At 39.8% G+C, this 10,773-nt stretch overlaps 1 protein-coding gene across 1 annotated transcript; it reads right to left on the bottom strand.

Annotated features, from left to right (window-relative positions):
- Positions 1-7,288: 7,288 nt before the first annotated feature.
- LOC103718849 (gallate 1-beta-glucosyltransferase-like) lies at positions 7,289-9,146 on the bottom strand. The gene has a single exon (XM_008807843.4). It carries the CDS (start codon positions 8,986-8,988, stop codon positions 7,576-7,578), a length of 1,413 nt encoding a protein of 470 aa, XP_008806065.1. The 5' UTR covers positions 8,989-9,146; the 3' UTR covers positions 7,289-7,575.
- Between the last annotated feature and the right edge of the window lie 1,627 nt (positions 9,147-10,773).

The following is a 10,773-nucleotide window of genomic DNA, read 5'->3' as shown; positions in this document are numbered from 1 at the left end:
TCAGCTACTTGATCTTCTCCCTTGCAATGATGTAGTTCGACTACCTTATCTTTGACAAGCTTCCGAAAAAAGTGATATCGAACTCTTATGTTCTTACTTCTACCATGAAAAACTGGATCCTTGGCAATCAAAATTGCCGACTTATTATCATAATAGATTTTGGTCAAATCACTTTGTGGAAATCCCAACTCTTTCAATATTCTTTTTAGCCAATAACATCTAAGTCATACATGATGATGCCGCAACATACTCGGCTTCTGCTGTGGAGAGTGCAACTATGTCTTGCTTCTTAGAGGACCAAGTAAAAACACTCTTGCCAAAGAAGAATATATTCCCAAATGTACTCTTTCGATCATCAATATCTCCTGCCCAATCACTATCTGTGTATCCAACCAGTTTTGATTCTTGTGTAGATGTATAAAGAATACCAAAATCAAGTGTACCTTTGATGTATCTCATGATTTATTTTGCAGCTTGTAGATGTAACTGTGTAGGAAACTCTACATAGCGACTGATGAGCCCAACTCCAAACATAATGTTAGGTCGTGTAGCTGTTCGATATTGAAGGCTTCCAATTATCTGCTTGAAATATGTTGCATCTACCAATCCACCACTTCCTTCCTTACGCAACTTTAATCCGATCTCAACCGAAATACTAACTGGTTTGGCATTCTCCATCTTGAATCTTAGAAGTATTTCATTCGCATACTTCTTTTGAGAAACAAATATCCCATGTTCATTGTGATGAACTTCAAGACTCAAATAATAGGCCATAAGACTCATGTCAGTCATCTCAAATTCTTGAACCATACAACTCTTGAATTCTTCAATCATAGAAGAACTATTTTCAATGAACATCAAATCATTGACATATAAGGAAATAAGTAATAGATCTCCATACTCACTTTGCTTGATGTAGAAAGTATGTTCGTAAGGACACTTACGAAACCCTTGTTCTTGAAAGTACTTGTCAATGCGAGTGTACCATTATCTGAGGCTTGCTTCAATCTATATAGTGTTTTCTTCAACATATAGACTTGATCTTCATACTCTTTTTTCATATATTCTGGAGGTTGTTCAACATACACCTACTCTTCCAAGATCCCATTGACGAAAGTAGACTTTACATCCATTTGTTGAATCCTCCACTTGTTTTGAGATGCTAATGCAATACCACTGTTAGAAAACAACAGGCCTCTTTGGAGAAGTAGAATAGTAAAGAAAAGAGAGAAAAAGAGAGAGGAATTGAGAAGCTACGATGGGAATTCAATTCAGTCTAAAAAAACATAAGTTGCTTCCAAAGAAAAACCAGCCACCACATACATATCATATATAAATATGTATATAGGTCCGGTTCCCAGCGCTAAACAAATTCTATTTCAACTGAGTCGCTGTCAAAGACACCACTTCTAGTATAGTTCTAATCCAATCTAAAGTAATCCAATCACTAACCTAATAAAACTCCCAAACAAGTAAGAACTCTAGCCAAAACCAAATCCTAGTCACTTAGACGACTTATATTGGTTTACTTCCAACAGAAAGCTCCAAAACGATCATGGAATAGTCTTATTCAGATAAGTCCAAAAATTGGATTTATTTGGACGATCTTTTCCATCAAATGAATGGAGTAAAATTATTCCTTTCAATTATGGTTTTGCCCCTAAGCATTTTAAATATATCAAAAAGTGGGCTGATATGTTTGTCTTTGCCATAAAATCCTGGAAACCGATGTCCTCACTTATTCTCTGACCTCCCCAACATCCGGCCACCAAAGAATAACTATCCTGGAATAGCCCTACCCTTCAACAATAGTTGCGACATCGCTTTCGAAGTTATCCCTTCTACCAAAGAAAGCCTTCATGCTTGGACTTGCCACCTTATTCGCTGCTACAACGTGGTGCAAAGTGATTGGTCTAAACCTCATGGGATACCTATTTCTCAATTATTTGCAGTTTGCATGCTCAGACATCAGCTATTCCTATTCTGCAGCACAAGGATAGCTCGCGAGGAGGAACGAGACCCCTCCAATTTAACCTTCTACTGCGTTCTTGTATTGCATTGATTTCTAATTGCCATATAAGATGCGAAAACTGAGCAGAGAGCAGTTGCAATTTTGTTTTTTTTTAGATCAATGCCCGATTAATTAAAAAGTATTACGTCTAAATATTTCCATCAAAAGCGATTCCTGTTACCAACTTGCTTCCACTACCTCGAAAGCTGGCTATGGTTATTTCAAATGTCCCCATTGTTTGTACATCAATCTACTGGATTGATTGAAAAGGTACGACGTCTGCGCTTACAACACTCGGCTACCATTTCAGAAAGGGGTTAGCTCAAGTCTTCTGTGGGTGTGGAATTCTTTATTTCCATTGGAACAAGATCCAATCCAGGGAGGAATTTAAGATTCATGTCCAACAAATCATGCTGAGGTTATAGGTAAGGACATGCCAGATACAGCCATTCAAAAGTGAAACAATACATCCATAAAAATGTTCATATATCTGTAATTATTTCATTCCCTTTTGTCTCTATCCACTCCAATTCGATATTATATATTGGAGTTTATGCATACATCAAACTGCATGATTTTTGTGAGGATCCGTGCAGGTTTATGTTTAGTCCCACATTAGCTATGCATTGAGTAAATTTTGAGTATTTATATATAACCAAAAAATCCAAATAATAGCTAGTCTTTTTGGATTAGATTCTAAGTTATGATAAATAGTATCAAACGAATTCCGCCTATGACCTATGTAAATTAGAGAACATTGCAGCACCGGATAAAAATGCGAGAGCTTAGGTAGATCTTAGATGAGGCCCTTGGTTGCAATAATTTTCAACAACTAGCGTGGGACATACAATGGATATGAGATCAGGGGTTGGTGGTGATCGGAGGATTGGTTCCTCTGTCCAGCTCTTCCTCCACCTCACAAATATAAGCGAAGTTCCAAAGATGATAACGATGGGCCCGTTTACGATGTACGAGCAAACAAATTTAGTTGGAGGGACCCAACTGGCTTGTCCATAGGTGCAGAAAAGCCCTTGGACTTTTTTAAATGAAACATCAGTACATTTCCTGCAAAGCACGGTTGGACGTCAGCTTTTTTTGGGACAGCGATTGGTTACCAAAGGCGTGCTTTGCGGCTGGTAACTTAAATGAGTTGCTCGCTATTATTATAACCCAAAAGGACCAAAAGGAGGCTGATGCTTTGTAATCTTTTAACCCCGCCCCGCCCCTCTCCCTCTACGAGGAAATCCAACCGAAAAATTGGATGAACGGAGAACTTGGCCCAATGTTATTGGTACGAAATGTTACTGAATTTACCAACTATACTATCTGGAATTGTTAAACATTTTTTTTCAAAATAATAAGATAAAGACCTACAAGCGAAAAATCCATTTGCTATTTCTCTTCTTTCCTTTTTTTATTTTTAAAAGCCGAAGAAAAAAAAATCAACGGGAGTACTACACTCAACGGGAGCTTGTGAAATTTCTTTGGTAGAAAATATGTATTGCTTTTTAAATAAAGCAAAAAAAGAAACAACTAATGGCAGAGACTTTGTGCAAATACAATTTTCAACATTGATCTTCACATGATATGTTACCAATCTGTGGAGAAATAGAAGCATAACAACAAAAAGAATGAAAGAAAAAAAAAATATAAAAACAACTATGAGAGTTGGACTAATTGGGCCTATTTTGAATTGAAGTTTGCATTGCCCACCAACTTTCAATCAGAAAACTTCAAAAAAAAATTGAAATCGAAATAGAAGAGGATGGTCGCCCCTAGACTTGACCACGGTTCGGTTCTAACCGGAAAACCGGACCGAAACCGAACCGGGAAGAACCGGACCGGAACCGGAACCGTGTCTCACGGTTCTTAACCGAACCGGAATCTTGAGGCATACGGTTCGGTTAAGGTTACAGGTTTGATGGAACCGGAACCGGAACCGGAACCGAATCGGAACCGGCGGTTCGGTTCCGGTTCGAACAAAAAGAAAACGACTATTTTACCCCTCCTAACAACTAAAAAACGGCTAGTTTGAGGAGCATTTTGGAAAACAAAAATTATTGCCAACACTATATATACCTCTCCAAATCAATTTTTTCACCACACCACTCAATCTTCCAATCTCTCTCTCAATTTTTCACTCTCTCAATTATTCAATCTATTCCAATTCTCTATACATTTCATAACCTTCCCACATTTTCATTTTTTCCAATCCAATTATCAAAAATGTCTTCCTCCTGCTCAAACAAAGGCAAGAAAATATATGTTCCAAATCCAAATTCTTGGGATCCAAATTACCGACCCCCCTCTATTGATGAGTAAATAATAAAATGAGGTACAAATTATCATTTTTATTAATTACACAATATATTTGTATTTAAATTTTTTTTCCAAATTAATTACACAATCTATTTTTTTTCAAAATTTTATAATGGGAACTGGAACCGTCTAGAACCGGAACCGGAACCGTCTAGAACTGGAACCGTTTATAACCGGAATCGGAACCATCTAGAACCAGAACCGGAACCGGCGGTTCTAGAACCGGAACCGAACCGACTATTTTCGGTTCCGGTTAAGGTTCTAGGTTTTTGTGGAACCGGAACCGGCGGTTCCGGAACCGGCGGTTCCGGAACCATGGTCAGGTCTAGTCGCCCCCAGTTGTGGTTGGTGGGGACTCGTCGGGCCAATGCAAACGACCGACGGCCATTGGGGGCCGCTGCAACCGGCAAACGGTCGCCGTTTAATTCTCTGCATGATTATAAGGTCCTTATGCCATTGTTACTATTGATGTTCCCTTCATCTTATCAAGAATATTGGTGATTTATTTCACACATTATTCTTTGTTTCTTCTATTCCTGTGAATAAAATTTATTCTATGCTAGCAGAAAAGTTTGATTTCTATTTCATAAATCAGAGAGAGAGAGAGAGAGAGAGAGAGAGAGAGAGTATTCTTTTAATATGGGTCCGATCGCAAGGAGATTTATGCAGATATTAAAGTTTTTAGAAAACATATTACTCAAGGCAAAAAAGTGAACATGCTCTATATTATGTTAAAGTTTTTGGGCCATTCATTGATATCCAGCGAGGGAGGGAGTTGGTGAGAGAGGAAGAATATAGGACACTAGAGAAGATAAGAAGAGAGAATGAGACGACTTTACTTTACCTGGTGGTTAGCCACCGCTGGCCTTCCTCCCATCATGCCAACGCCGAAGAAGTGGAAGAGGAGGGTTGAGGATGAGACGGAGGCACCAAATCAAGTCGGGAATCCCTAATTCCAATTCCACTTCTCATACTGCTTTTAAAAACCAAGTCGTTTGAATTCAGATCAGTGATATGAACCATGGTTTCTTTATCATCGACAGCTCTATTCGTATTTGGTGCGAGACCTCCTAATAGATGAAAACCATGTTAAACAACTTTCATTGCAGATCTCAAAGTAGCAAACTATGGTAACTGCATCCACACCTTCAGCATTTCTCTTGTTGAGCCTATCAGCATAGATAACGGCTATTCCAAATTACACGCAAGTGAGTGAGAGTTCAGATGGAGGAGCAGGCAATGGGAAAAGGAGCAACAAAACTGAGTGGGCCGCAAACTCCCTAACTGCTAAAATTTAGGTATATAAAAGATTCATTTAGAAGAGCTTTTAAGAAATAAAAAAAAACTAAAATAGTGAATTTTGGCCGATCAATATGGCGGTGGTGACCAGATGTGGGCATGCGTCCAAGGAGGTCTGTACGTATGCATAGAGCGTGAAATAATGACCTACTAAGGTAGGCATAATTATCAGAAGTGTCGCATGGTACCATACTAGATAATCATAATCTAGGCCCTATTTGAAAGAGCTGTTGACAATAGAGCTTTTAAAAGTAGAGTTTTCTGAAGTAGAGTTTTTATAAAAAACTATTTAATGTTTGGTAACTACATTTCTAAAGTGTTGTACCCCTTTAATATGTATTTGGTGAACAAACTAAGAAAGCACTTTTGGTATGATAAAATGACTATAAAGAACATTACATAGTATTATACAACAGAGTATAATAAAATATAATATGTATTAATATATAAATATATGATATAGTATAATATTATTGTAATATAAAATAATATTATTATAATATAGTAATATAATATTATATATTATAGCATAATAATTTAATATAATATTAAATTATTTAACATAATATATCAATGAATTATGATATAATGTAATATAATATTATATTTATAGTATAATACAAAAATAAAGATATAAATATTATAATTATTAGCGTAAATTAATTTTTCATAATATAACAAATTTTCTAACAAAGGTGATAAAATTGGTTAAACAATTATTAAAGAGACATTTTGTGTAATTGTTATATTTTATTACAGATATTTTGATAAAAAAACAGGTTTCCATCAGGCTTACAAGTGTTTTTTTGAAAAGCTCCAAAATAGAGCTTCTCCTAAAAAACTGTTTTAGCTTTCTCATAAAGCTAAAAACAGCTTTTCAAAATTTTTACCAAACACTCATGTCTTATCTAAAAGTGCTTTTGGAGGAGTAGAAAGTATTTTTTTGACCCTCCAAAAGCTTTGCCAAATGGGTCCTAATTTTTTTAATCAAAGTCCAGGACCACGAACGAGGAATCCAAATACACGACGTCTGTTATCCTATAAATAAGTCTAGAGTTGATCACGGCGGAACTTTAGTTCTAAACTCTATTTTATTTTTTAATTAGGGTCAATATAAAATTTAATACTTTTGATGCTGAAGTCTAGCCACCGGGAGCCCTTCTTGCAATTATGTGGGTCAGCTCCAGTATGGAACTCATGATCAGTTATACGTTATGCTAATTTTTTTTTTTTATAAGCATATCCAAGAACACGTTACTGATATTTACGTATCTTCTATCTCGCCGTTGACCATACACTGCACGCAAATGAAGCTCGCGGTAGTTAAATTAATCAACTAAAGCAAAGGGCCAGATTCATCTGCTGACACGAAAAGACAAAAAGATTTATTTTATCGAGTGACGTATATACATGAGTGGTGTTACTTGCAGTAGGGGTTAGCTCCACGGCTGATTGGACCCTGAACTTGTCCACGTCACGGCTCACAGCATCCTCCTTGGACGTTGCGACACGCATGCAAGATAGATATCTGGATGTTCGCGTGTTACCTCCAGATAAGGAGAGGAACAGGTTGATAATTTTTTATTCAAAACCATTTTCTAGAACGCTGAAACTAATTTTTTAAACGAGGAGTAACACAAGTCAAAGTCATGCAGTCAATAAGATTTTGGCTCGTGGGTTGCAGCTTGCAACTCACGAGCCATCAATTTACTCCCGGTCCCACAGCATTTGGCTCTTGCTCATCAATTCTCATGACTCGCAAGCTCCCAACTGCTTTCAGACGAAACTACAACATATAAGCATAAAAGCACGACGTTGCCTGACCAAAATTTGCCAACAGAAACGTAGTTATTTTCTAATGCAATTTAACGTCAAGGCTAAACGCCGTTTATTTATTCTTCAGCCGGATACAAACGCATGCCATTAACACAGTCCAAAGGCCAAAGTTAAGCACCAGCCCTCCTCCGGATCTCATCCACAAAGGCCTGAATATTCCGGTCGGAAGAGCCGCCGTCGGTCAACGCCTTCCTCGCCGCCTCCCGCCACACCACCGCCCTCTTCCTCATTCCTTCGGCCTCCGGCCCCGTCATCACGTTCTGCACGCACCTCTCCAGATCCTCCCGCTTCGCCGGCGCCCACAGCCGTACTCCGACCCGGTAAACATCTACCAAGAACTTGGCGTCCGGCAGCTGGTCTCCCCACTGAGGATACGCCACCACCGGCACACCGGACGTCAGCGCCTCCAGCGTGGAGTTCCAGCCGCAGTGCGTCACGAAGCACGCCACCGAGCGGTGGGTCAGCACCCGGTCCTGCGGGCTCCACCCGACTACCATTCCCCTCTCCTTGGTCTCCTCGACGAAATTCTCTGGCAGGAGGTTCCGGCAATCGTTCCTCACCACCCATATGAACGGCCGGCCGATGTTCTTTAGCCCGCAGGCCATCTCTTCCATCTCCTCCCGGCTCAAAACCACGACGCTCCCCACCGACATGTAGACCACGGACAGCGGATCCTGCGCGTCGAGCCATTCCATGCAGTCGGCCGCCTCGAACATGTCCCCCTTTATGGCCTTCTGCGACTCCTCGCCGTCGTCAGCCTCGACGAGCGGGCCTACCGGAATGAGCGGCGACAGCTCGGAGATGGCCTTGATTGCATCGCTTTCGAGCTCCTCGAAGGTGTTAGCCAACACCCACGTCGCCTTGGAGATCTTCTGGAACTGCTGCAGGATCGCGTCCGTCAGACTTTTGTAAGGATTGGATGGAAGGAGGAAGGACGGGAGATCCTCGGGCCTCAGTGTGGGAATGCCGGGGAGAGTCACGGACACGTCGGGATGGGCTTCCGAGGGGAACTCGGCAAGGGAGTAGTGGAAGTGGTAGTAGGTGGAGAAGACGGCGCAGGATTGCACCCAGAGGACGGCGGCGGGGATGCCCATGTCGTTGGCCACGTCGAGGACCCAGGGGATGAAGGGGTTGTTGACGATGCACGACACCGGGCGGCCTGCATCGGCGAAGCGGCGGATCATGTCGACGAGAGCGGGGACACCGACATCATGGAGGTGGGGCAGGAGGGCATCGAGGTCGTGGAGGCGGGGGTCGTCGGGTTCCCAGCCATCCGGGTAGAATTCGAAGCGGAGGTGGCCGCGGCCTACCGGCACGCCGTCGCCGTGGTCGACGGAGTTCTTGGCGGCGGAGGCGATGCGGCGGCCGATCATGTCTGTGGAGGAGAAGGTGACGAGGAGGCCCTTGGCAGCGAGGCGCTTGGCGAGGCGGAGGAGGGGATTAACGTGGCCTTGGCCCGGGAAGGAGACCAGCAACACGTGAGGAAGGGCGAGGTTCTCTTCTCCCATACTGACCCCTCTCATGTCCGACGACAATTGGTTTGGTCTCACTATATATCACGTATATATACTTAGGTTTGCCTTCTCCTATGTTCTCCGTCAGAACTACGAATTAAGATAGGGTGGAAAAGCAAACTCCGATACGAATGGTCGGACATGGAGGACGAGTCGCTTTTTTATGGCTTTGAGCAAAAGTGTCGTATGCGAGTCTTTCGTATGGTTTGATAGAGCCAGACGTGACTGGCTGGTTCGATAAGCTCCAAGGCTGAACCTCCACCCGGTTATAAACGTCGCGGGCACGGCTTATTAGCTTAGTCTGTCTACATCTACGTGAGTCCAGCAGTGACGTTAGAAGTTTTGCTCGTTCTGGATGGATGGCGGGAGTTTGGTGGAGGGACGTGAAAAAGAAGGATTCACCTCCCTTCCGCAAATCCTCCGTTCGGTCAGGTCACCTACTGATTACTTTGAGATCTATGCAGATAAATAAATGAAAAAGTTTAAAGTGCTTTGAGAGCTGTAGGATAGGCGATGCAACCGTGAATACGAGAAAAGGTGATTCACCTTCATCGGCACAAATTCACTACCGAATCGTGAAGTAAATGAACGAGGGAGTCTAAAATGTTTTGGAATTTATGTAAGAAACAATCTAATAGTTTATATCATAAAAAAAAATATATGCTATTTTTTTCATGCAGAGGACAAGTACCTAATTTAATGCTTAGATCAAAGTAAAAATATTAATACAATGCAAAGATTAGTAACCGCCAAAATACATAATTTTTTATTTTTTGATGCTGAAGTAAGTCATAAAAAAATACCATTTTTGTATGAATTTATCTTGATTTAAATCTTTTTGGCTCAACTTTTTTATGAGGAGAGAACACCCTTTTTCTGATAAGGTTATTTGCTGCTTAATTGATGCTCACTTCTCGCAATTAATGTCATCTAGTAAAAAGTAAAAGGACGGTAACAAAGAGACTGAAAAAAAGTACTATGCATAAATACAAACTGTAATGAAAAGGTTTGGGGGACCACTAAGATTATTTCACCTGCAAAGGGATCCATGCGGGTACATATTTAATTTATATTATCTGTGCGCTAAATAAATTTTAGATATTTTTAAAAAATAGAAAATTCGAATATTACTTTTGTTTTTTTAATGAATTTTTGAGTTATTATAAATGATATAAAAATAGAACTTAGCCCGTATCCTATGTAAGTTAGAAATACTGCAGCACAGATCTATTTAAATTGATCACATAATGATCTTAGTATTTGTAATCGGATTTATAGTACTTATAATTAGATTAAGATCATTAACTTGCCAAGAATGCCGGAGCTTATATGGAGAAAGTCTGCAAGAATTTATGTAGACATACATTTAGTCCCATATCTATTGTACACTATGTAGATCTTAGATATTTATAAAAACTAAAAAAAATAAATAATATTTTTTATAAATTTTTTAGATAAAATTCTGACTTACTATACCTTTTCTTTAAATAATTTTACTATATTTTTTTAATCCAATGAATGGACAAAATTATCCATGCTCTTTTCGTAGTATTTGGCTGAATAATCTTTCATTATCCATGCACTTGAAACCCCCTTCTCTCACCGGATAATGCGCAGATTTGGCAATTAGTTATGTATTTTATAAATTTAATCATATATTACCGTTGCATCCTCCAAGGAATTGATTCGGCGACATCACCCCTTTGAATAATTTATAAATTTTCAAAATTTTGTTATAGTATTTATATAAAACGGTTAAAATCATCATTTATCTCAAAAACTTAAGTCTATAAA

The sequence above is a fragment of the Phoenix dactylifera genome, chromosome 1 (assembly GCF_009389715.1).
Source record: "Phoenix dactylifera cultivar Barhee BC4 chromosome 1, palm_55x_up_171113_PBpolish2nd_filt_p, whole genome shotgun sequence".
In the NCBI taxonomy this organism is placed as follows: Eukaryota; Viridiplantae; Streptophyta; class Magnoliopsida; order Arecales; family Arecaceae; genus Phoenix; species Phoenix dactylifera.
The sequence above is the reverse complement of the archived record's forward strand: the minus strand, read 5'-3'. Positions and strand labels throughout refer to the sequence as shown.